The 24,436-nt window shown below is 46.5% G+C and overlaps 2 protein-coding genes across 2 annotated transcripts in view; one reads left to right on the forward strand and one right to left on the reverse strand.

The window, feature by feature from the left end:
- Positions 1 to 24,436, reverse strand: part of Mrto4 (MRT4 homolog, ribosome maturation factor) — a 1,102,334-nt gene that overhangs the window by 87,293 nt on the left and 990,605 nt on the right. The window lies entirely within an intron of this gene.
- Ubr4 (ubiquitin protein ligase E3 component n-recognin 4) overlaps positions 1 to 24,436 on the forward strand; it is a 112,382-nt gene that overhangs the window by 52,178 nt on the left and 35,768 nt on the right. The window contains exons 50-73 of the mRNA XM_051173471.1: positions 535 to 567; positions 1,677 to 1,740; positions 2,029 to 2,163; positions 3,267 to 3,441; positions 4,156 to 4,239; positions 4,329 to 4,469; positions 5,492 to 5,613; positions 6,458 to 6,569; positions 8,678 to 8,808; positions 8,918 to 9,095; positions 9,455 to 9,559; positions 11,017 to 11,154; positions 11,740 to 11,914; positions 13,202 to 13,298; positions 13,859 to 13,966; positions 14,743 to 14,859; positions 15,804 to 16,013; positions 17,844 to 17,993; positions 19,413 to 19,640; positions 20,374 to 20,452; positions 20,869 to 21,114; positions 21,777 to 21,945; positions 22,379 to 22,523; positions 23,209 to 23,294. Of these exons, the coding sequence (XP_051029428.1) occupies positions 535 to 567; positions 1,677 to 1,740; positions 2,029 to 2,163; positions 3,267 to 3,441; positions 4,156 to 4,239; positions 4,329 to 4,469; positions 5,492 to 5,613; positions 6,458 to 6,569; positions 8,678 to 8,808; positions 8,918 to 9,095; positions 9,455 to 9,559; positions 11,017 to 11,154; positions 11,740 to 11,914; positions 13,202 to 13,298; positions 13,859 to 13,966; positions 14,743 to 14,859; positions 15,804 to 16,013; positions 17,844 to 17,993; positions 19,413 to 19,640; positions 20,374 to 20,452; positions 20,869 to 21,114; positions 21,777 to 21,945; positions 22,379 to 22,523; positions 23,209 to 23,294 (3,228 nt within the window). The remainder of the gene's footprint in view (positions 1 to 534; positions 568 to 1,676; positions 1,741 to 2,028; positions 2,164 to 3,266; positions 3,442 to 4,155; positions 4,240 to 4,328; positions 4,470 to 5,491; positions 5,614 to 6,457; positions 6,570 to 8,677; positions 8,809 to 8,917; positions 9,096 to 9,454; positions 9,560 to 11,016; positions 11,155 to 11,739; positions 11,915 to 13,201; positions 13,299 to 13,858; positions 13,967 to 14,742; positions 14,860 to 15,803; positions 16,014 to 17,843; positions 17,994 to 19,412; positions 19,641 to 20,373; positions 20,453 to 20,868; positions 21,115 to 21,776; positions 21,946 to 22,378; positions 22,524 to 23,208; positions 23,295 to 24,436) is intronic.

Here is a 24,436-nt window from a genome sequence, read left to right on the forward strand (position 1 = left end):
ATCTCTGTCCAGACAGAAGCTTGGTCATTTATTTAATGTTCCATAAGCATTTGGAATAGCCAGAGGCTGCAGACCAGAAGGTGCTTAAACTCTAGATTAGGATCCAGACTGAAACACCAGCAAACATCCTTCCTCTGTGCCAATCGTGTCATCTTCTCGTCTTTCTCTGTGGAAGTTGCTGCTCTGTGGTAATAACACTGCCAGCAAGAGAGGCTGCCACAGCATCTTGCAGCAGAGTGCAGTGTCCTTAGAGCTCCCTACGGTGGCATTCGTAAGCACATGCTTGGCTTCTTTATGCTGGGTGGCTGCTGGTTTGCCATGGTAGATGAAGCAGGTCCAGATGTAAGAGTGGGTTTCTTACATTGTAAGCCCTGAAATAGCCATGCTTGGAGTCGCTGCACCCCACCAGCAGCCTCCCCACTTCTGCCTTTCTTTTTCTCCCCCATTCATATATCGTTTGCTTAGGATGTATTTCTAGGTTTCTCTGAGCTTCACATTTTTTTCTTTTTTTTTTCCCTTTGCTTCTCCCCCAAGTTCTGAAACTGAGTCCCTAACCAAGCTGGACCGGTTAGTATGCCCTGTTTCTTTTCTCTGCACGAGTGCGTGTGTGTCAGAGAGCAGCGTCCGCATTGGTGTGGCTTTGCGCTGATTCGCTTCTGTTCCAAGTCCTGCTACTTTCTGTTCTGATCATTGCATGGCTGCAGAGCTCTCCATGTGTAAACTGGAGCCTACCTGGGACTGTGAGTGCACCCTTGGTGTTGGCCACATCAGCCTTTCGGCTCTGTTTTCCTTAACTCATCCTTGCTGCTCATTCTGTACGACGATTGCGAAGGGATGGGGGTAGAGGGACAAATGCCCTACCAGTTCATAAGCTTCTGCAGCTTGTTCCACTTCCCTTTATCCTGTGCTTCCTCCATCTTCCCTCTATCGTTGGTGCCTTCCTTTATCACTCCAGCTACCTTTTCAATCAATGCTTTCCTTTTCTGTCCAGACCCAGCTGTCAGGATGATGGTTGTTTTACTATGCCACTGAAATTCACAGGAGTAATGCTAGAGCATGTTATCTGATAGGTACTATTTAATGGCTGGACTTCCTGCTTCTTCCCTAATGGAGAAGTTTCATGTTCTAAATATGCTTCATATTCTCTTTGAATGCTCCAGCAGCATGCGTCTAAAAATAGTTTGTTTGCTCCTGTACTTAAAGCCCATAGGAAATGCCTGTGTGCGTTTTCCTGGCTGTGTAAGTAGAAGCCTGACCTTAACATTGCCAATGTAAGCAGATGGCTTTAGCTTCTCCCTTGTGCCTCCCTTTGCCCACTGATCTCTGAGCACCTGAGCTTCGGGCACTGTTGCATCGAGACTTAAGCCCATCTCAGGATCCCTGCCATAGGCAGTAGAAGGAAGCACATTTATCCTCTTTGAGGAAGAAAAGCCCTGTCTTTGAGTGGCAGATTATGAACATGGCCTCAGGTTGATCTCCATGCAGGAGCCCGGTTTCTTCTGGCCTGTAACACAGCAGCAATATGCACGATGCCTGTGGCAGGTTTTTATTGTGCTTTGATTTTGTATTTGGCATTCGATAGCTGTCCCCAAGGTCCTCACAACTGCAGCTTGCCAGGCTGACTTGAGGCAGAGAGAACAGTGCTTGTACTCAAGCCAGGCTTTGTGTCTCCCCAGGCTGGTCGTGAGTTCTTTGGAAGCCTTGGAAAGCTGCTTTGCTGTTGGTCCAATCATTGAGAAGGCAAGTCATTTCTTCAAAGCACACGGGAGCTTTCTGAAGAGGCAGGAAGTAGGGTTGTTGGCTGAGGCCTGCTGCCCTGGAGCATAAGAACACTGGCAGCACAGGTCCTGATTTACAAAGCATCCCTGAGCTGCACCTGTGTTGTGGTAGGAGGGTTATAACTTCAGAATCTTTTCTGCTCTTTCTAGTCAGTGGTGGGTAACCTATCTTGGCTGGCCTGGAAGGAAGGGAAGCAAGGGAGAGGGCAGATTGAGGGGTGAGTGATAACCATGCTGTCTCCCACTTCAGGAGAGAAACAAGCACGCAGCCCAGGAGCTGGCCACTTTGCTGCTCTCCCTGCCAGCACCTGCCAGTGTCCAACAACAGTCCAAGAGCCTCCTGGCCAGCCTGCACACCAGCCGCTCAGCCTACCACAGCCACAAGGTAACCGTTCCCTTTCTGGGAGGCCTTCTGTAGAAATGGAAATTGTCCTGAGGGAGTCAAATCAAATCAAATGCTTCATCTGTAAAGCAAGGCCCTAGTGGAGGAAGGGCCTCACAATGAGATTAGAGCCAGTCCCAAGTTTCTCCAGATAGATGTATGAAATCTACTATAGACTGAGGAAGCAATCTAGTAGATCACTGGCACATCACTTTATTTTTCTGTGTCTCTGATAGGATCAGGAAGTTTTAAAAAAAAGAGAGTGAGCATGGGTGGCTGCTTGTCTGTGGGAGAGTGTGGGAGTCAGGAACGTGTCATAGGTGGTTAATGCACTGTTGTTCCAAGTCCTCAGCTGTGGTCTGGGTGAGAGGCATATATACGTGGCAGGTGGTTGTTGACCGGGGGTTATTTATTGTTGGGCCTCAGAAGGTCTCCTATACAAAAGCTAGTATGTGCCGAAGGAGGTAAGCTGGGCCTCTTTGGATAGATGGAAATCATGACAGTACAGAGCAGTAGGAGGAGAGGCACTGTGGGCACTGCCAGCCTGATGTCTGTGCCTCTGTCCCTTAACATCAAGGAATGAGTTCAGTTTGCCAAGTTTCCCAAGGAAAGGTTGTTTTAGAAACATCATCCTTGGGTAAAGGCCCTGCTGAGTGACGACTACTGCCAGAGGAAGTGATCGGCTGCTGTAGTTGTGTTGATTGAATGGATGCTACTTTCTTCGTGATATACTGTGAAGCCATTTACGTGGTTGTTGACTTTTTTGTTTGTTTGTCTTGTTTTCCAAGACAGTGTTTCTCTGTGTATCCACTCTGGCTGTCCTGGAACTCACTTTGTAGACCAGGCTGGCCTTTAACTCGGAGATCTGTCTGCCTTTGTCTCCCAAGTGCTGGGACTAAAGGTGTGTGTGCACTACCACCGTCCAGCCTTTGGTTGACTTATTAAAAGATTTTTGATATTGTGTCAGGCAGTTGAGCATTGGACAGCCTGAAGATTGATTTGATTGCTGGTGACAGTTCTTGAGAGGAGTTTCCAGCCCTCCATGTGATTTATTTAGTGCCCTGCTTTTGCTTACTGTTGACCCTCTGTGACCCTGTGTTTTACAGGACCAGGCCTTGCTGAGCAAGGCTGTGCAGTGTCTCAACACATCCAGCAAAGAAGGCAAGGACTTGGACCCTGAGGTGTTCCAGCGGCTAGTGATCACAGCTCGCTCGATTGCCATCATGCGTCCTAACAACCTAGTGCACTTTACGGAATCAAAGCTGCCCCAGATGGAAACAGGTGAACTTGGCCTATGTGGCCGTGGTCCTGAAACCTGCTTAATGCACCTTCTTTGCCCTTTGTCATGCTTTTCCTGTTCTTGTTGGCTCTGATGACAGATAATCTGTTCCCTGTTTTTTAACTTTGTAGGGTCTCTGACGTTACCCCATTTTAACTAACCTGACCATCCTTGAATTTGCTTAGTGTTCGGAACCTCAGCTAGTCTGTTATGAAGTTATTCCAGGGTGAAGCTGAGCTCGGTTTTGCCCTGATGTGGCAGGAGTGGGATTTTCTTACACTGTATCTCTTCGTAGAGGGGTGCAGAAGGTTGTGTTCTTTGGGTGAAGCTGAGCTTGGTTTTGCCCTGCGTGCTGCGGCTGCTGTTCTGGTGGCAGTACTTTGTGTGCAGTGGCTTCTCAGTGCTTCTTCCGTCGTCTCCCCTCTCACTGGCTGGCTATGGATGGCCCAGTACCAAACCTGATTTGTCATCATTAGAAAAATCTCGCTGATGCCTCTGCACTCTCCTGTCACTTGCGTGTTCCTGTATGCCATTGCTTTCCTGTCTGTCCTTCTAATGGTACAATCCTAGAATCAATCTAGAGGAATCTCAGACATTCCCCTGGATTTAGTCAAACGGTTGGAACAGGCATCTTTGACTCTGCTGTAAAGATCCTGAATGCTCCCCTCTCTATCTAATTCTAACACACAATGTTTTCTGTGATGTTCCTTTCCCAGACTGTTTTTTCCCCAGATGTGCCTGCTGGAATCTAGGGATAGTTGGCATATTGATTGGGGCCCCAGTTGAAACTCCCTCCGCAGGCAAGCTTCCTTGACCTGAGTTAACCTTAAAACAAATTGAATTCTGTCTTAGATTTACCATCGTTAATAATTTCCTTTCTCCTGCGTAGAAGGAGCGGATGAGGGGAAAGAACCACAGAAGCAGGTGGAAGGAGACAGCTGTAGTTTCATCACTCAGCTTGTGAACCACTTCTGGAAACTCCATGCCTCTAAGCCCAAGAATGCCTTCCTGGCACCTGCCTGCCTGCCAGGTATCATGTTAGCAGGGATACTTGGATCTTGATACTAATGAAGTAGGTGTAAGCCCTTCAACAGTGAGGTCTTTTCCTCCAGAGCCTAGTGTATTGTGGCCCATGGGAACCAGCAGTGTGGTGGAAAGGTGTGTGTGTGTGTGTGTGTGTGTGTGTGTTTTATATATATATATATCCTCCCTTTGTGTGGGATTGCATAGTTCTCATGGGGGGACGATGACGACAACAATGACTCTGTAGTTATTTAAAAACAAAGTATTCGAAAGACTTGAGCTGGGCATGGCAGTGCATGCCTTTAATCCCAGCACAGGCAAAAGGCAGGCTGATCTTGGTGAGTTTGAGGCCAGTCAGGTGTACAAAGTGAGTTCCAGGACAGCTAGAACTTTTATACAGAGAAATCTTATTTGAAAGTAAATTAAAAAAAAAAAGAAAAGAAAAAAAAGAAAAGAAAAAAGGATAAATACTTGGTTGAGAGCCAGTTTAGAAGATAGGAATAGAACCGGTCATGTAAAGTGTGTTCATTCCAAGTTGTTATCGCCTTGGTTCTCTTATAAGGCACATTCCTGAAAGTTGTGGAAAGAGGGAGGTCCCCATAGCCAAAGAGATGAGTAGATGCCCAGGGTCCATTGTTTGAAGACCACTTGGGACCTACACCCTAAGGGGCCTATCAGAAGCCTACTTTGTCAGCGCCTCAGGTTTGGGGAATGTAGGGTGTTGTCATTTGTCCACTTCGAGTTCCCCTGCCTTTTCTGTGGCCCTCCACAGTGGTTCCTACCTCTCTGGTGCAGGGCCTACAAGGGCTTTGAGGACATTTATAGAATTGGACATTATAGAATTAATAAAACAGCCCAACCACAGCTGACAGGCTACACCACAGTGTGTGTTGTTGGTTTGCTTTGCTGTGTGTGTCTGTTTTTGTCCAGCTGCCTTCTTATGTGATGATCAGAATTTGGGCTTTTGTCTCAAGGCTTTCGAGGTTTATACCTCAACAGATTTTCAGATGATCCTTTTCTTCCATTTAGGCCTCACTCATATTGAAGCTACTGTTAATGCACTGGTAGACATTATCCATGGCTATTGTACCTGCGAGCTGGACTGTATCAACACAGCATCCAAGATCTACATGCAGATGCTGTTGTGTCCTGTACGTATCAGCACAACCCTGGTGCCTCTGGTCAGCCTGGTGTATGGAAAATAGTCTTAATACATTGCTTACCTACTCAAATAATATAGACTTAAAAACTGATGGGAAGGTCTGGAGAGGTGGAGAGGCTCAGTTGTTATGAACACTGGTTGCTCTTCAGAGGCCCTGGGTACAATTTCCAGAAACCACATGGCAAGTAACAACTGCCAGCAGCTATGCTTCGAAGGATCTGACACCTTCTGGCCTTCTTGGGCATTATATGCAGGTGATACACAGACCTACATGCAAGCAAAACACCCACACACAAAAAAATAAATCTTTCAAAAAAAATTGATGGGACTCAGTAACTGCAAATACCAGTAAAAGCAGTAGAGAAAGAGAATGGGAAGGGGTGGTGTAGTCCTTCTTTGGTGCTTTCTTCCCAGGGCTTACTCTGATGCCTGCTCTAGAATTAATGCTGAGTAAGTATTGTTTAAATGAGTGTACGAATGGCTGTGTTATTATGCCTGTTACAGAAGATAAGTGTTAAAAATGCTGTTTATGGCATGGAGCAAAGAGGAACATGAGGGCTTGATTGTGTGATGAAAAGTCAGAGCTCATTTGTAGAGAGCCAAAGTGGCCTCAGGATCAAATGGCCTTGCAGACTGTCCCCAGCAGCTAAAAGAATGGTCTTGCTATGCCAAGTCTGGAGAGGCTGGCCTGCTTGCTCCATCCTGCTGCATTTGGCCAGGAGGATGCAGGTGAGAGTAGACAGACTTCTGACTTGTGTAAGTGGTTGACAAGCTGGAGTTGCTGCTCATGATGATGGAATGCCAGAGCTTGACACCTTCCTTTCAAACTATAGGACCCTGCTGTGAGCTTCTCCTGCAAACAAGCTCTAATTCGAGTCCTAAGGCCCAGGAACAAACGGAGACATGTAACATTGCCTTCCTCCCCTCGAAGCAACACTCCAATGGGTAATGTGAAGTCTGGGTTTAGGTTGTACTCTGGGTGGGCCAGTGGACCCAGAAAGAAGGTGCAGATTTGGGATAAATGGCTCATGTTGACCAGTGGGCTTTCAGTTTTTTGTTCCTTTAATATTGCTTATAGAAGGGTGGCAAATAAAATTGCATACAAATAGAATGAAATAAAGCCAAAGCCATGGGAACATGTCCAGGACACAGCATCTGCATTACCAGTTTCTACATGGTTAAGTGAAGATCTTCCATTTGGCTGAAACATCCTAAAGTGATAGGAAAACCATGTAAAGACAATTTAAAAATTGGTATGACATTGAGGCAGTGGGTGTGGGGTGAGGGTACAGACACTGAATTTGAGGCTAGCTTGGTCTATGTAGCAAGACCCTGTCTTCAAAATCAAGAAACCAAGGTTTTACATGTAATTGTTAATAATTAATGACAAACAAAAACCATTGCTGTTGAGCGTGGTGGAGCACCTATATCCTTGGAACTCAGGAGGATGATAAAGAATTACATGCTCAAAGCTAGCCTGGCCTGTCAAGTGAAATGAGAATGCTCAGTATGTAAAGGTCTATTGAGCCTGACAACCTGAGTTTGAGCTGATTTCATAGGACTCATATGTTAGGAAAGAATTGACTCACTGAAGTGGTCCTTTGACCTCCACACCTGAGCTGTGACACACCCCACAAAAATAAATAGTAAATGTAAAGAAGTAGTCACAATGACTAGACATTAAGTATATTTTATTTAGAACAAAACTGCTTTTCATAGTATAAGGGCCCAATTTGTTGCTTACAAGCAGAATCCCGAGAGGACTTATTATATGTAATAATAATAGGTAGCAAATTTCACAGACTTCCTTCTTGATATACTTGATGTACAAGCGCCACACGTGTGAAAAATAAAGAGAAATAAGTTACAATAAATTTAGAGATAATGTGGTATATTGCTGTTTTAAGTTGGAGTTAGTATAAAAAAAGTTCAGTGTCTGGCTCCCTTTGGCAGTTTGTCTCAACTTGAACTAGCTATGTCTCAGGTGCTCAGTAGCTACATATAGCTGGTACATAATATAGAACAATCATGTCTTCTTTTGCAGTGCTTGAAATTAAATTAGGCCTCATGAATGTTAAACAAGCCCTCTACCATTGAGCTGTATTCCCACCCCACAGTGCATATTTTGAGAAATGTATATGACTTTCATACACTTTTCTAGAATAGGATTTCTTGTGTGAGGTGGCTAGGAGGTGGCTCAGTTGGGAGAGTGCTTGCTTGCCTTGTAAGCATGAGGACCTGAGTCCACACCTCCAGCACTGGGAAAGTGGAGATATGTGAATGCCTGGGCTGACTGGCAGCCTGTCACCCAGAGTCAGTGAGTTTTGGGTTCAGTGAATGACAGGGAGGCCAACTGGTGTCGATCTGACCTCCAAATACACGCATTGCACATACCCACAATGTAGGCAGTTAGTAAGGACTTGCCTTAACAACCCAGCAAGTGGAAGGCAGATCTCCATCCTTTTCTAACAGTCTGAGGTCTCACCCAGGCCTCCTCCTCCTTAGAAAGCTTTCCTTAGCCTTCCCCCAGACAAGGAATCTGGCAGGACCTGTCACAATGGCCTTGTTATCTATTCTATAGCTTCAGATTTCAATCCTGGTTTGGGTTTTTCTCATAGTGATTGTATAGTTTGAATCTTACAAACCTGTTTGTAGAATGAAGTCTAGGCTGCAGTGACATGGATACTGATGCTCTCTTGAGTTCTTTTCCTGTCCTGTCAAAGCTTTGTCTTCTGAGAATGGAGCTGTAGTAGGGGCTGTGGATGTCCAATTTCTCTGTTTTGAAATGTTACATTTTTAATCCTTTCTGGGCTATAACAGTCTTTTCCTTTTTTGGGGAAAGGTGCTGTTATTTCTAGCTACCATCTTCTCCAAACCCTGATAGTTGCAAGGAAGAAGAAAAGTAGGCCTCTAGTGGAGTGTCTACAAGTTTGTCCTCACAAGTACAGAGTGACATCTGGAGCTTCTTTAGGCTCTTTTGCTATATGACCAAATCACATTATATGTCAAGGAGCAAGTGCCTTTTTAAGTGACTGGAATTTCTTTTGACTCAGGAGACAAGGATGATGATGATGACGATGATGCTGATGAGAAAATGCAGTCATCGGGCATCCCCGATGGTGGTCACATCCGTCAGGAAAGCCAGGAGCAAAGTGAGGTGGACCATGGAGATTTTGAGATGGTGGTGAGTCCCGTAGCAGGAGAGGGGAGGAGGAGCCTCCAGCTCTCCTCTGGTTCCTACTCAACAGCCTTACCCTGTGCTATGGGACACTGATGGAGTTTTCTCTCTGCAGTCTGAGTCGATGGTCCTGGAAACAGCTGAAAATGTCAACAATGGCAACCCCTCACCCCTGGAGGCCCTTTTGGCAGGGGCCGAGGGCTTTCCTCCCATGCTGGACATCCCACCTGATGCAGATGACGAGACCATGGTTGAACTAGCCATTGCCTTGAGCCTGCAGCAGGACCAGCAAGGTAGAAGGCAATGCAGGAACATAGATAGCAACCTCGCATAGGAAAAGAGGGCATGGCAGTTACTGATACCCTGCTGACTTAGCTTGCCCCCTATTGGGGGGAGAGGTTGATCTGGGTGAGAGCTGCTCAGAGGTACAGGTGGAGAGTGAGGGATGGCTCTGACAGTTCTAGGCTGGAAACCAGTCTTACTGCTGGATGGGTGCCTCTTGGATCTGTAACTGAACTTGGTGGGTGGGTGGACAGCAATAGCCAGAGGGGTCATGTTCTGGTGTTTAGACTCCTGAGGACAGCAGATGGCCAAAGCAGTGCTGTGCCTGGGGCTGAGGGGATGCTGTGCTCACTCTCCACTTGTTTCCCAGGCAGCAGCAGCAGTGCCCTGGGCCTGCAGAGCCTGGGACTGTCCGGCCAGGCACCCAGCTCTTCCTCTCTGGACGCAGGAACCCTCTCTGACACCACAGCATCAGGTAACTGTCCACAGCAAGGAGCTTGGCTCAGGGCCCCAAGACCCTGCAGTCCTGTTCAGTGCTGTGAGAGTGTGACGGGCAGCTGCTTTGACAGGCCATCCTGGACTTCCTGCTTCTGCCTCAGCTTTAGCCATGTGCTGTGGAAGGCAGAGTGCTGTAGCTTGGCATCAGCGCTTGTGGCCCCGCTTTGCTGCTCACACTTTGCATGCTGCCTGGCTTTGCTGATACCTAGGAGAGGTCCAGGGAGCATCATGTGGCTTTACAGTGTTCTTCTAGAGTTCTAACCTGTTAGAGAGTATGGAAAGAGACAAGAAATGAAGCTAAACTTTGAGCTCTTAGCCTTCATTTGCAAATCCATTAAAGCCAGAAGCAGCCAGCAGTGACTTGTGAGCTTGGGAGAGAGAGGACTTGTTAGTTAATTTGGTCTCTGGGAAATCTTCACTTACGTTGTCTTTGTTTTGAGTCTCTTTCCTAGCCTGGTAAAATTCCAGGTAGAGAGTTGGACCAAACTGTGGGTGGCAGCAGCACATGGGAGAGATCCTTTGAAAATCAACCCAGACATGGAAGGGATGGACACTTGGTCAGACTGCTGCTTCCCTGCATTTGCTTGTTTTCTTTTGGGAAGGCTAGTCTGCTTAGATTTCAAAACAAAACCCCCAGAAAAACAGAGTGGCTGTCCCTGCCTGCTATCATGGCTTTCTGCTTCTCTGAGGTCTCTTCAGTTGCTGTCACTTCAGCCTTCAAGGTCATGGTCGTGGTGGTGTTGTGCTGGTTATGTCTGTCATGCTCTCTGGCTGTCTTGGCTTTCCTCCCCTATGTATCTCATCCAGCATTTTCCTCCTGTCTCAGCTCAGCCCTGATCCTGGATGCTGTGGCTGTCTCTGGGGAATTTCCTTGCTTTATTACTAGCATCTGATGAGGATGATGAAGAGGTGTGAAATTTTCTAATGAGCTCTCATCTGGGCCATTTGATTAAAAAACAAACAAACAAAAAAAAAAAAAAAAAAAAAAAAAGAGAGAGAGAGACAAAAACAGTCTACTCGAGCTCATGACAAGTGATTTCTTAATAACAGATGGATTGCTGAACAAACCTCATTGAATTCTGTGCTCTGAATGGCAATGGCTAGTTTGGATCTCAGAAGGTGTCAGTAACACCTAGACAAGCATTTAGCTAGAAAACTCATTGTCCGTGTCACAGAATCTTACTGAATCTGCACATACTGTAACGACGGCAAAGGAAATGCCCAGTGCACTGGGCTTTCCCTTCTGTCTGAGTGCTGTTGGCAGTGCACCCTGTAGAGTGTCTGTCCCCTTTGTCGATTAGTCGGCACAGTAGGGCTCCTTTTTCTCCTCCAACCTCAGGACACTCAAACTGCCCTGTGTCCTGTGCAGTGTGCTGTGATGCTTTAGCCCCAGGGAGGGGTTTGTACCTGTAACAGCTCTCGTTACTCTCTCAGCTCCAGCCTCAGATGATGAGGGCAGCACTGCAGCAACTGATGGCTCTACCCTGCGGACCTCGCCCGCCGACCATGGCGGGAGTGTGGGCTCAGAGAGTGGGGGAAGTGCAGTGGACTCTGTGGCTGGCGAGCACAGTGGTAATGTGCCCGGGTGACTTGGTCTCTTTGGGCTGGGGGATGGTGGACAAGGTAGTAATCCCTACCTGGTCGTGTGATTGCTTTCTGCAGAGAGAGAAGTTGTGGGGACTCAGAGTTTGGTGGGATTTATTTGACCTCAGCCATGGAATGTCAAGTGTCCTGTGACTGGAGCTCAAATTCACTAGCTAATATGGAAACATTTCACAGTGTCTTCCAGTTGTCTTAGTTCCAAAAGAACAGTAATATTTATAGTCCTAAATGGCAATTAAAATAATTGTGTATGACATTGAAACCCATATTCCTATGGTTTTTACTACCTACCTCCTAAGGGAATTCACTATTACTATTAAGCAAGCCAGTCCCCAGTACACCTACTGTGAGGTTTGCACATGCTAGCAGTTTCTTAGCTGAGGCCAAGGACAGTTTTGTAGGTTGCACAGGCAAGGACTGAAAGGGTGCAGTGGGGCCAGGACCACACCAAGGTTCTGCTTTACTTCATGCAGCTGAAAACTGTTGAAACCTAAATTTTCCCATCATGGCCAACCGTGGAAGTTGATGTGCACTTCTAAAACCATTTCCCTCCAGTGTCTGGCCGGAGCAGTGCGTATGGTGATGCCACAGCTGAGGGGCACCCAGCTGGACCAGGGAGTGTCAGCTCAAGCACAGGGGCCATCAGCACCACCACTGGGCACCAGGAGGGAGACGGCTCTGAGGGAGAAGGTGAAGGGGAAGCTGAAGGAGATGTACACACTAGCAACAGGTCAGGACCAGCCTGTCACTGTCGCCAGGCCTGCTTTTCTGAGCATTCAGAACTGGGAGATGGAGTGGTGGGTGCTAAGAGTGTGGTTTCCCGACATTAAAGGAAATGAAGGCTGCCAGTTTCCTCCCAGGCACTGCTGACTTGAGAATGCTGTGGCTCTCAGCATGCTTTGGGGGTTGGACTGTGCTGCTTTGGCTAATGTCTGGCTGGAGCAGCTTTTGAGGACTTAGGGAAGGCATCCAGCTGGGTGTGTTCTGTGTAATACTGTATTTCTTTTTCAGCATAAGTCAAAATTCCTACAGCTGTTTAAGGGTATGGGTTGTTGTGATCTGTCTTACTGTACTTAATCAAGCTGTGGGGATCTCTTGGTCATAAGTTGACTAGCTTGGCTTGCTAGTATTTGGTAAGGTCTGGAATTTTCTTTTAGAGTGTCTTTGTCATAATGTTATTTTGGTCTCATAAAATGAATCAGGACACGCTTCAGTTTTCTTTTTTCTCTGGAAGAGTTTGTATAAGATTTATTTCTCTCACCAATTTTTAGAAAGGTTCACCAGTAAAGGTTGATCTGGATCTGGAGTATCCTTGAGAGAAGATTTTTTTTTTTTTTTTTTTTTTTTTAAATACAGAATCATTTTTTGTGTGATAGAGAATTCTCTTTTTTTTTGTTTGTTTGTTTGTTTTTTTTGTTTTGTTTTGTTTTTTTTTTGTTTTTGTTTTTTGTTTTTTTGAGGCAAGGTTTCTCTGTGTAACCCTGGTTTGTCCTAGAACTAGCTCTGTAGACCAGGCTAACCTAGAACTCACAGAGATCTGCCTGCCTCTGCCTCTCTAGGGCTTGGAATTAGAGGCATGTACCACCATTGCCTGCCTGTTTCTATTTCTTTATGAATCAGTTTAGGCATTTTGTGTTTTATATAGATTCTGTTCATTATGTTAAAGCTGTTGGTTGGAGGCATAAAGATGTTTATGATACTTTAATAGTAACTATCATTATTATTAATTTGCTCTTGTAAGAAAGGATCTCTCTAATTACTCACTGCTGATGACCTGGAACTCACTCAGATCCCAGTCTGGCTTCCAACTCAGATTCTCCTGCCTCTGTCTCCTGGGTGCTGGGATGGATTGATTACAGGGATGTGTTATTGTGCCCGGCCTTAGTCACTCAGCATACTAGATTTATTCCTAAGTATCCAGCTCCTTGTTGGCCCCAATGGGGGAGGCAGGAGCTGTACCCAGCTGGGTCTTGTTTGTACCCCACTTCATGTTCCCTGGACACCCTTGGCCTTTCAGGCTACACATGGTTCGTCTGATGCTGTTGGAGAGATTACTGCAGACCCTGCCGCAGTTACGAAATGTTGGAGGTGTCCGAGCCATCCCATACATGCAGGTATTCCTCAGTTCTCCTGGATCAACTGCATTACAGTCAGGCTACCTTGGGACAATGCACTTCTTTTTCAGTGCCTCAGAAGGCTGGTGTTAATCACAGAAGGATGGAGTACAGCCTGAGCTGCAAGTTGCAGCCCTTCAGGTTATAGCTGTGGTTAGGGGATGCCCAAAGTCATCCAGCTAGGTAATAGACAGAACTAGAGCACAAGGATGACACACAGTCTGTGTTGTCTCTCTGTCCTAAGTACAGCAGTACACACTCTGTTCTTAAATTCTCAGATAGCACAATGTCATCTTTCAAACCACTTGGATTGGCATGTTACTCATTATTTTTATAAAGTTTCTGTTAAGTCTTTTCAACAATGCCCCAAATGGCACAGGTCAAAATTTGATTTTTATAACCCTGGGCACTTAAATGAGGGCAGACCTGGAATCTGGAATGCCTTCCCGCATCTGAGGCTGGGCAGAGAAGTCAGCAAGGTCAGAATTGCTTTGTGACACACATGCTCAGCCATTCTGCCTTAGGAAATTGACTCTCTGTGTTCATTCTCTGCCTGCTAGGTCATTCTGATGCTCACAACAGATCTGGATGGAGAAGATGAGAAAGACAAGGGGGCCCTGGACAACTTGCTCTCCCAGCTCATTGCTGAGCTTGGCATGGACAAAAAGGTAAAACTGGAAAGGTGTGCCATGTGGAAAGCAGGGATATTAGCCAGAAGCCTTTCTCAGGTTCTTCCTTTCTTAGTGGAACTCCCTTTGCATTCTAGTTTTATTTCTGGTGCTGTGACAAAAGCAGTATTAAGGGAGAAAGGGTTTATTCAGTTTGCTGATCAGGTTATAGTCATCACTGCAGGAAAGTCAGCGTGGGAACTTGAAGTGGCTGGTCATAGCCAAAAGCAGGGGACAGAGTGAATGGACACATGCTGGTACTCAACTAGCTTTCTCTGTATCTGTATCTGTAGACACAGACACACACACACCCCACCCCGCACAGGGTTTCTCTGCATAGCCCTGGCTTTCTGTAGGCCAAGCAGGCCTCTAACTCAAAAATCCACCTGCCTCTGTCTCCCTGCTGGTATTAAAGGAATGCACTATCACCGCTCAGCTGCTCTCTCTAGTCTTCTATAGTCCTGATACCCACTGTCAGCCTAGGTTTTCCTACATCAGACATTCGCACAGAACAGCTTGATCCATAAGTCTCTCATTAAGACTCTCTTCCCAGGTTAGTCTAGATTATGTCAGGTTGGTAGTGAGAGTAACCATCAAAAAGAGTAACTGCTCACTATAGCCTCTAACCCAGGGGTCTCAAAATGAAAGCATTAAGTTTGTTGTTCAGATCTTCCCATGGCCTCTGAGTACATGGACCTCTATTGCCCCTGGTGTGGGGGAATCCCATAGGAGCTTAGAGGAAGCATAGGCATCTGGGCTTCTGTTTCTGCCCACAGGATGTCTCCAAGAAGAATGAGCGCAGTGCCTTGAATGAAGTCCATTTGGTCGTAATGAGACTCCTGAGTGTCTTCATGTCCCGCACCAAGTCCGGATCCAAGTCTTCCATCTGTGAGGTATTTGTGCTTTGAGCTTATGGGTTGGAGGCAAGGTAAGAGGATAGAGTGGAGTGGTTAGTGCAGGGCTGAGGGCAGAAGTGACAGTCCTCTGCTGATCGTTGTCACCTAGCGAAGTATGAGTTTGTCCCTCTTTAGAAGCAGAACTTCTCCCCTTTTCAAAATTGCTTCCAAGCCCAGGCCCTTACCAACAATCCCTCCATTGGAGGGGTTAAAGGGCTTGGAGGTTCCAGTGTTGAAAAGCAAGGGCCTGTTCTGCAAAGCACAGAGTAGCTAAGAGGATTCCCAGTGTCTGTTGCTATAAGGTATGGTAATAGAGCAGAGAGAAAGCCAAGTGTGTGTGGTGAAAGGAGATTAGCACAAAGCAGAGACGGTGGAAATCGAGGCTGAACTGCATCCAATCTTAATGAGCTTATGAGCTGTGGGGTTTGCTGGGATTTTCAAGGCTCTCCTAATGGTTTTATGTACAGTAGCTTTGCTCCTTCCTGCTTCTTATGCATGCCATCACTCACCCCATCTCCTTTGGAGCCTGGTTTTCTGGGAGAGCCCCTACTGGGAGAGTGAGGTTCCCAAGAAGGACCTAGAGTGGAACTTTTTGTCTCTCCTTCAAATGAGCTGCTGTTTGCTTTGCTTCAGGGGAAGGGGAAAGTCTAGCTCTGGAGGGAAAGGTGAACATGACTTCACCTCCCGGCGCAGTTACTACACCTCCCAGTGTAGTAAAGTTAGGTTGAGAACTAGCATTTGTTTTCTTCTCCTAATGTAGTTGTTGAAAGAGCTGGGAAGAGTGAATGCGCCAGCTGAGAAACTTGTAATGCAGTAGACTGATGAATGCATGTCTATAAGGACTGATCCTAAGACTGCTGTGTGGTGAATGTGTTGCCTGCCTGACGTGGGTCCAGTTTTTATAACAGCCTTGCCTGCTCTGTGTGTTTTCTCCCTTTCAGTCGTCTTCCCTCATCTCTAGTGCCACAGCAGCAGCCCTGCTGAGCTCAGGGGCTGTGGACTATTGTCTGCATGTGCTCAAGTCTCTGCTGGAATACTGGAAGAGCCAGCAGAATGATGAGGAGCCTGTGGCCACCAGCCAGTTGCTGAAACCACACACGACATCATCCCCACCAGATATGAGCCCATTCTTTCTCCGCCAGTATGTTAAGGTGAGGGCTCTCAGAACTGTGTGATCTGTTCTCTACAAGTAAAGCTAGGAAGACCTAGCATTAGGAGCCACACAGGGAGGTGGGTTCTAAAAATCTCAGAATGACAACAGATGGCCAGTCCTCCCAGCCTATTATGGGGGGATTCTGATTCCTGCCACTTTTTGTAAGCTGAGCAAGCAAGTGGAATAAGTCACTTCATTTCATACAAAGCTTCTTGGGATAATGTGAAGGTGTAACATGAGACATGGTGACAGCAGCAGCAGCAGCAATGGGTCATGTTCCCAGTTGTGTGTCACATATTCTACATACCTCATAAGAGGCTCATGAACATGCTAGTTATGATGGGCCACTGGTTAGGTGAGCCCAGGTAAAAGAAAATCTCATGGAATCTTATCTCCCAGTCAGGAAGCATAGAGAAATTCTACCCTGCCTCAGTGGTCTCAGCTACTATACCTCGAGAGTAAGGATGTAAATCCTACCTGCCTCACGGGATCATGAGCACTGCCAGCTTAATATTATAAAGACCTTAGTCCGTGGCATCCACCAGGACATTATCAGTAGTAACGGTTGTTACACTTCACTCTCCTTGAGTCCAGTTAGTAGAGACCAGCTGCCTGCTTTGAGTAGGCAGGGATATGATAGGCAAAAAAAATGTCAGTCTGACCATGTACTTCTGTTTTCTGAGTCTTTTTAAATAACTGATAGTTTTGTATAACTTACATTTATTAAATTTATTTTATGTGTATATGTTTTTTACCTGCATGTGTTTCTGTGTACCATTTTCATACCTGGTGCACATGGGGGACAGAAGAGAACCTAGGACTGGAGTTCTAGATGGTTATGAGCTGCCATGTAGGTGCTGGGAATTGAGCATGGGCCCTCTGGAAAGCAGCCAGTATTTTTAATCATTGAGCAGCTGTCTCTCCAGGTCTATAATAAATTTTGGGGGGGGGAAGAAAAATATATATATTGGGGCCTAAAGAGATGGCCCAGCAGTGAGAGCACTTGCTGCTCTTCCAGGGCATGAATTACGTTCCCAATCCCAGCACCCACATCAGTCTACTTACAGTCACCTGTGACCCAGTATCCTATTCTAGCCTCTGTAGCCTCTGTGACATTTGCACAGACATACAATTTAAAAAAAAAATTAGTTGGTTTTTTTGTTGTTTGAAGTTGGTGACTGGAGAGATGGCTTGCTTGTTCTTGCAGAGGACCTGGGTTCAATTCCTGCCATCCACATAGTGGTTTACAACCATCTATAATCCTGTTCCAGGAATCTAACAGGCAATACATGTTTTACACATATATGAATGCAGGCAACACATTCATACACAAAATAAGTAAATCTAAGTAAAAAAATGTATTACAATTGAAAAAATATGTATGGGTATGTACCTGTGTACCCAAGCATGGGCTTGCTTGCGTTCCCCCTCCTCCCCCACCCTCTCTCTCCCTCCCTCCCTCCCTCCCACCTCTGCCCTCGCCTCCTCTGCTCCCCTCTCCTCCCTTTCCCTTCCCTTTCCCTCTCCTTGTATATGTGTAGAGGTTGGAGGACAACTTTTGAAAGCCAGTTTTCTTTCCATCGTGTTGCCCCAAGGGATCAAATTGAGGCCATCAGGCTTGGTGGCAGGTACCTTTACTTACTGAGCCATCATGTACAAATGCCAGAGCTTCTAAGGACTGTCTGCTCTGTCTCCACTGTCATGCTTGTGTGAACTAAGGCTCCAGCTTTGAAAGGCATCTTAATGCTTAGTGGTTAACAAGCCTTCTTCATGGTTGTGAGCATGGAAGAATGGTGAGCCCAGGTTCTTACGAAGATGTTCTTCTAAGGGTCATGCTGCTGACGTCTTTGAAGCCTATACCCAGCTGCTCACAGAAATGGTCCTGAGGCTTCCCTACCAGATCAAAAAGATCGCAGACACCAGCTCTCGCATCCCTCCTCCTGTCTTTGATCACTCCTGGTTCTACTTTCTCTCTGAGGTGAGTGAAGCCCTGAGCAGTGTCCTGTTCCAAGAGAGCTAAGTTCCACTTTCCCTTTGTAGACTGGTTCTTCCTAATCCTCACTCAGCGTTCTGTGCAGAGCCCTTCCACTCACTTAGGTCATGCTCTTGCCCACTTTAAAATGTGTTGTGTTGTATCGAGGCAGGTGTTGGCTCTTGTTTCTTTGTCCATGTAATGAATGTCCCTGTAGTCTTTCGGGTCAGTCAGGAAGACAGAACACACACTACCTCCCATCCTTTGTTGATACAATGAAGAGACTGGTGACTAGTGAAATGGTTCACAGAGAAACAAGGAGACAGAAAGGTAGCACTGTGGTCATACAGACATCCACTAGCAGCTCCAGCAGGAGCTGGAAGTCCAGCATCTGCTCACAGCTCTCTGGGAGGGAGTACTGCTCCTGGTGTCGTGGAGCTCTCGGGATATGCATTATTATAGACTGACTAGGTTTGGAGGATGTCCAATATCAGAAGCCCTCTAGCACTTCTGTGAACAGCTGTTGCTGGGTCTTGGATATAGCAAGGGGCTGAGCCAGCCCACGCCTCCTACCTTCAGCTTCCTTAGGGCTCTCCAGCTGCAGACACCAAGAAGGGTGCCAGCGCCAAGGGGGCAGTTGAGATTGCCCAGTTCTAGGCAGGCCTCACAGCACAGTATGGTGAGATGGTTTGGAGCTGAGATGATAGTTTAATCAGTACAGTAACCCAAGACCAACTCTGGGAAGACGTTGAGGGCCACTCAGCAGTGTGTGCTGTGCCTCCCTATCTTTTCTCCACTTCCTTACCTGAGAAGTAGAGTGGCATGTTTCACTCTGGCCTGGTGTGGAGACCAGCTTCTGTGTAGGTGTTTGAGAATAGGAACATGAGTATTTGATTGTCCCCTGTCCCAGGTAAAATTTTCCTTTCTGTGTTACTTCCTTTTGCTCCATTTAAGGAATTCTTGAGTTCCTCAGAGGCCAGTATGGCTGGGAGTTGACCCACTTGGCCATTGATAATGTATCCTGCACCCACACATACAATTAGATATATACACCAAAAAAATGATATCTGCTCTGAGTATTTATAGACTTTTCTTGCCAGCATTCCCTGAGTAGCTTTTACACATGGGAGATGTTTGAGTAATGTAGAGATCATTTAATGCAAGAAGTGTGTGTGTGTGTGTGTGTGTGTGTGTGTGTGTGTGTGTGTGTGTTTGTAGATTGTCTGCATACACTATTTTACATAAGGAATCAGCACCCCAAAGCCTCTGTGGGAATCCACCTCCACCCAGTTCCCTGTGGCTGACTGTGGCTTGGCTTGTATTCTTTTACGTTTTCAGTAAGTTCTGTTTTAACAAACAGGGTGTTATAGTCATGGGTAGTGCTTACAGTACTTGAATCATTAATTGTGTTGTTTATTCCTCAAGTACCTAATGATCCAGCAGACCCCTTTCGTGCGCCGACAAGTCCGAAAACTTCTACTCTTCATCTGTGGATCAAAGGAGAAGTACCGACAGCTCCGAGATCTGCACACCTTGGACTCCCATGTGCGTGGGATCAAGAAGCTGCTGGAAGAGCAGGGCATCTTCCTCCGGGCCAGTGTGGTTACAGCCAGTTCTGGCTCTGCTTTGCAGTATGACACGCTCATCAGCCTGGTACGTGGTTTGGGATGATATAGGGCTAGGGGTGGGCATGTGATAAGGCTCAGCCAAGGAGATAGTAGCAGGGGGCAGTGCAGGATTTTTAAATATTTCAGAGAATGTCATGTCTAGAGTCAAATGCCAGGTAGATCACCGACATTGAGTAGTTGACTTTAGGGTTATCAGGGGTTCCTCACCTGTGAAGTGTTGAACATCTTAGCATCATTTGTTCACATAGGTTCAGCCTGAAATTGGTACACCTCTGGGTGTTGTCCTTAAGTACTAAAGAAGTGATGGGTTTAGTATAAATATGTTCTGCTGCCTTAAGAGAGACTGAACTTGAGAGAGTAAATGGAGTGTTTTTCATTTGAACATCTCATCGTTGGTGTTAAGGATAACCTAGCTTCCTCATTCAGTGTCCTTGTTGTTATAGTGGAAATAGGAAGTGACTTGTAGCTTCTCAAGCTGTGGCCTGCCTTTGCCCTAGTAACTAGCCTGAAGCTTCCCTAGACTGCTAAAGGCTAGGGTAAGGGTTGGCAGGAGGGGTAGGGTTGGTAGATGAAAGCAGACCACGGGCATTGTCTGTAAGCTGCAGGAGTGTGTGGACCCTGCTCCCAGGTCTACCAGCCAACCCAGAGGATACCTGGCTCATATGGAAAACCAGGGTTACTCTGTGGTCCCAAGCCAGGACCAGCAGACGCAGCAACTAGTGTTATTTCATAGCCTGTGTGTTTGGCTCTTGTTTCAGATGGAGCATCTGAAGGCCTGTGCAGAGATTGCTGCCCAGCGAACCATCAACTGGCAGAAGTTCTGCATTAAAGATGACTGTAAGCCATCCTCCCTGGGTTGCCACTGTTCATCTCTGCAGAGACCATCTGTGGAGAACTCTGTATTAAACTGTGAGGTGGGCTGGAGATAGAGCCGTTAACAGAACACAAGCCAGAACTTCAGTGATGAGGGTTGCTTGTCAAAATGTGGGTGGCTATAGGAGTGGCTGACTTCCAGCCTGTAGCACTAGAGTCTCAGAGAATCCAGGAGTGTAGACCTTGTTTACTTGAGGCAGTAGGGGCTGGATCCCCTCTGTGTGTGTAGTCACCCCATCCCTTTGTGGTCACTCCACTGCTCCTGGTAGCATCTAGCAGAGAGAACTTGGGGAGAAAGCCTTGTCCCATCCACCATTGCTCTCGCTCCTGTTGTAAGTAGTGCACTCATTCCAGAACTGACTCCACCTTTCTCCTCACAGCTGTCCTATACTTCCTCCTGCAAGTGAGTTTCCTGGTGGACGAGGGAGTGTCCCCTGTGCTGCTGCAACTGCTCTCCTGTGCCCTGTGTGGCAGCAAAGTCCTCGCAGCCCTGGCGGCCTCCACGGGGTCCTCCAGTGTGGCTTCCTCCTCAGCCCCTGCTGCGGCCAGTTCTGGACAAGCCACAACTCAGTCCAAATCTTCGACCAAAAAGAGCAAGAAAGAAGAAAAGGAAAAAGAGAAAGAAGGTAAGAGTCTGTGTGTTCCTGTGATAGGTGACTTGCTAACCCCCTCAGAGTACATTGTTGAATTGCAGATTCTGGAGGGTTTTTATCCTGCTTTGTCTAAATGCTCTCAGGGGGTCTTCTGCTCACATGTTCTATCATGGGGAAAGGGTCACCTTAACTGTGACTCTGTGCCAAGCGTTAGAAACAGGAAAGGATGGGGTACACTGAATGTCATTAGTACTAAAACTGCATGATCCTGTGCACATGCTGAGCACCTGTCTGTTGGCCAGCCCTCCCCTTTGTTCTCCACTTTTCATGGTTCTCGCGGACCTGATAAAGGTGATCAGCAAAGGGAAGAAACAGTGACAGTGAATTACCTTGAGTGAGTACAGAGCAGCTCTCACTGTTGAGACACCAAACTTCTTTGGGGACATTCTTCCACTGTAGCTGTTGACTCAGTGCCACATTTACTAGCCAATGTGTGAGTGTGGGAGGGGTGGGGAGGGGGGACGACACTGCTGTATGCCAGGTAGGGCCAAACCATTTGTCCCCAAAATAACTTGAAATCATTTGGCAAATTCCAACCATTTAGCAGACAGTTTCAGAACAGGTAGATTTCCTTCCTTTCTATAAGTTGTAAGCCCTGAACCCCTGTGTGAGTTGGTCCTGCCCTGGTGTTGCAGGTGAGAGCTCAGGCAGCCAAGAGGACCAACTGTGCACGGCTCTGGTGAACCAGCTGAATAGATTTGCAGACAAAGAGACTCTGATCCAGTTTCTGCGCTGTTTCCTGTTGGAGTCCAACTCTTCCTCAGTGCGCTGGCAGGCCCACTGCCTGACACTGCACATCTACAGGTGGGCCAAGGCTGGCTCTAGGACTGGCACTGTGGTAGCTCTGAGTTCAGGTTGCATACTTGTTGTGGTCATTGTGTCAGTACTTGCTGATCTCAGGCCCCGGAGGTCACTTTGTTTTGCTATCTGCTTTGTAGCTATTAAGCTAATATCCTTGGCGGGAGACAGTTTCCACCCAGAGGGTTGTGGTCAGAAGCTCCTAAAATGACAGTTAGCTAAAGAAAGCTTAGCTTGTGCTCTAGAGTAAGATCGGATGAAGCTAGTAAATTGATGGTGCCACACCTGCTAGGATTGTCAGGAGCCACAAGACGCTGGCAGCCTGATCCACGATTGTTACGTGGGACAAGACCATGCAAGCACAGGCTTTAGCCCTTGGTGGATAGAGAGGGGCCTCACTCATGGCTACCTGCTAATCCGAGCTGTTGTTTACCTATAGAAACTCCAACAAGGCTCAGCAGGAGCTCTTGCTAGATCTCATGTGGTCTATCTGGCCAGAACTCCCAGCGTACGGTCGTAAGGCTGCCCAGTTTGTGGATCTACTGGGCTATTTCTCCCTGAAAACTGCACAGACAGAGAAGAAGGTAAGAAAGAAGCTCATGAGTGAAGAATATGATTATGGCCATCTAGACAGTGTCCACATGTGGAATCTTTTTTGAATCTATACAGTGTTACATTTGTTACTATTGAATAATTTACCTTTCTCCAGTCTAAATGCCACATAGATGGCATGCACAGCAAGTGGCTGGCTGAGAAGAGAAGTAGGTCACATGGGAAGGGAAAGGTAGAAGAGCTGGGAGGCCTGCCTGGAAACCAGGAGTGCTGCGCAACTAGAAAGCCATTTGCTGACTTTTTCGTAAGAGCCAGTTTATCTTTTCTCCAGATGGCAAAGGCTGCCTAGTTGCAAAAGAGTGTGGATACTTGTGAGGAAGGTTGACTCTGTTAACAAATTGGGAGTTAGGACCAGCAGCCAGAAATACAAAGCAAGCCTTTTTTCCAATAGGATTTAGATTTTAAAATGTCTTTAATAATTGGATGGATGGGTGGGTAGGTGGGTGAGTTTGGGAGGTGCATGTGAATGCCATGGCATACATGGGGAGGTCAGAGGACAGCTTGCTTGCTGGTATCAGTTCTTTCCTATTAAAAGGGTCTTGAGAATCAAACTCAAGGTCACTAGGTTTGGTGGAAACAGTTCTACCCCAGAGACATCTTGCAAGCTCAGGACTTGGGTTTTTAACTAGTGTGTTTCTTTCCTGAACTCTGTTTCAGTTGAAGGAGTATTCACAGAAGGCTGTGGAGATTCTGAGGACTCAAAACCACATTCTCACCAACCATCCCAACTCCAACATTTATAAGTGAGTCCTGTTTGCTTGCAGCCATTTCAAGAGCAATCATGGTTTGAAGTAGTTGTTTGCTTATTGGAAGTGCTTGTGCATGAACTGAGTGCCACTTAAGGTGTGTTCTCCCCAGCTACTTGACCTTCATCTCTCTCCTGAGGTGCCCAGGCCTTTGGGCTCTGGAAAGTGCACAGATGAAATTGCCAAATTCAGTTTGGTGAGCAATTATAGCAGAAGGGCCAATTTCAGGAACTTAGCCTAACCATATAAAACAAGTTTATAAAAATCTCTTCCTTTTTATTAAAAGAAAAAGGACCCATTCCCGTGTATGTGTGCCTATGGTGTCTTGGGGCTTGTATGACATGACACACATGTGGAAGTCAGAGGTCAGCCCTGTGGAGTCAGTTCCTTCCCTTCCCTTCCCCTTTATGTGGGTTCCAGGGATTGAACTCAAGATTGCCAGGCTTGCTCGACAATCCCCTTTCCCCTCTGACCCATCTTGTCAGCCTCAGAGAAACTTTTAAAAGAAGAGAGCATTGCTTAAGTTTATGATTTATTATTACTTGGTTTAGTAATGACTGTTTTTAAGTGTGCATTTATGTACGGAATGTGTCTTTGTTCTCGTGTGTGGACACATTTGTACAGTGTATAGCGTCCCAATGCTCTAAGTTGCTCTCTGTCTTACTTGAGGCAAGGCCTCTCAGTTGAGCCGAGAGCTTGCTGACATGAATAGCCTGGCCAGCTTGCTTTAGATCCCCTGTCGCTGTTCTCCAAGTGTTGGAATTGTAGACAAGCTGCCGTATACCACACCTGGCATTGATGTGGGGTCTGGGGATCTGAGCTCCTGCCCTCGTGCTTATATGTCAAGTACCATGTCTGTTGAACCATCTCCCTGGCTCCTTAGGTAGTGAGTTTTAGAAAACAGATTTATTGAGTATAATTTATGTAGTACAAGCACTTTTTAAACATAATTTAGGATTTTTTTTAATAGTAAATTTAATCATGACTCTTCTGAGTGAGATTTTAATTCCTTTCTGGATTCAGACATGAGCTTAGAAGTGGGAAATGCCCTAGGTCGATAAGTTGACTTTTTTTCCCGTGCCTCCTAAGCCCTTCTAAGCTGTAGTCCCTTCTTTCCCCTCACAGGGGATGGGGAGTGG

Source organism: Phodopus roborovskii, unplaced genomic scaffold (genome assembly GCF_943737965.1).
Source record: "Phodopus roborovskii unplaced genomic scaffold, PHOROB, whole genome shotgun sequence".
Taxonomy (NCBI): Eukaryota; Metazoa; Chordata; class Mammalia; order Rodentia; family Cricetidae; genus Phodopus; species Phodopus roborovskii.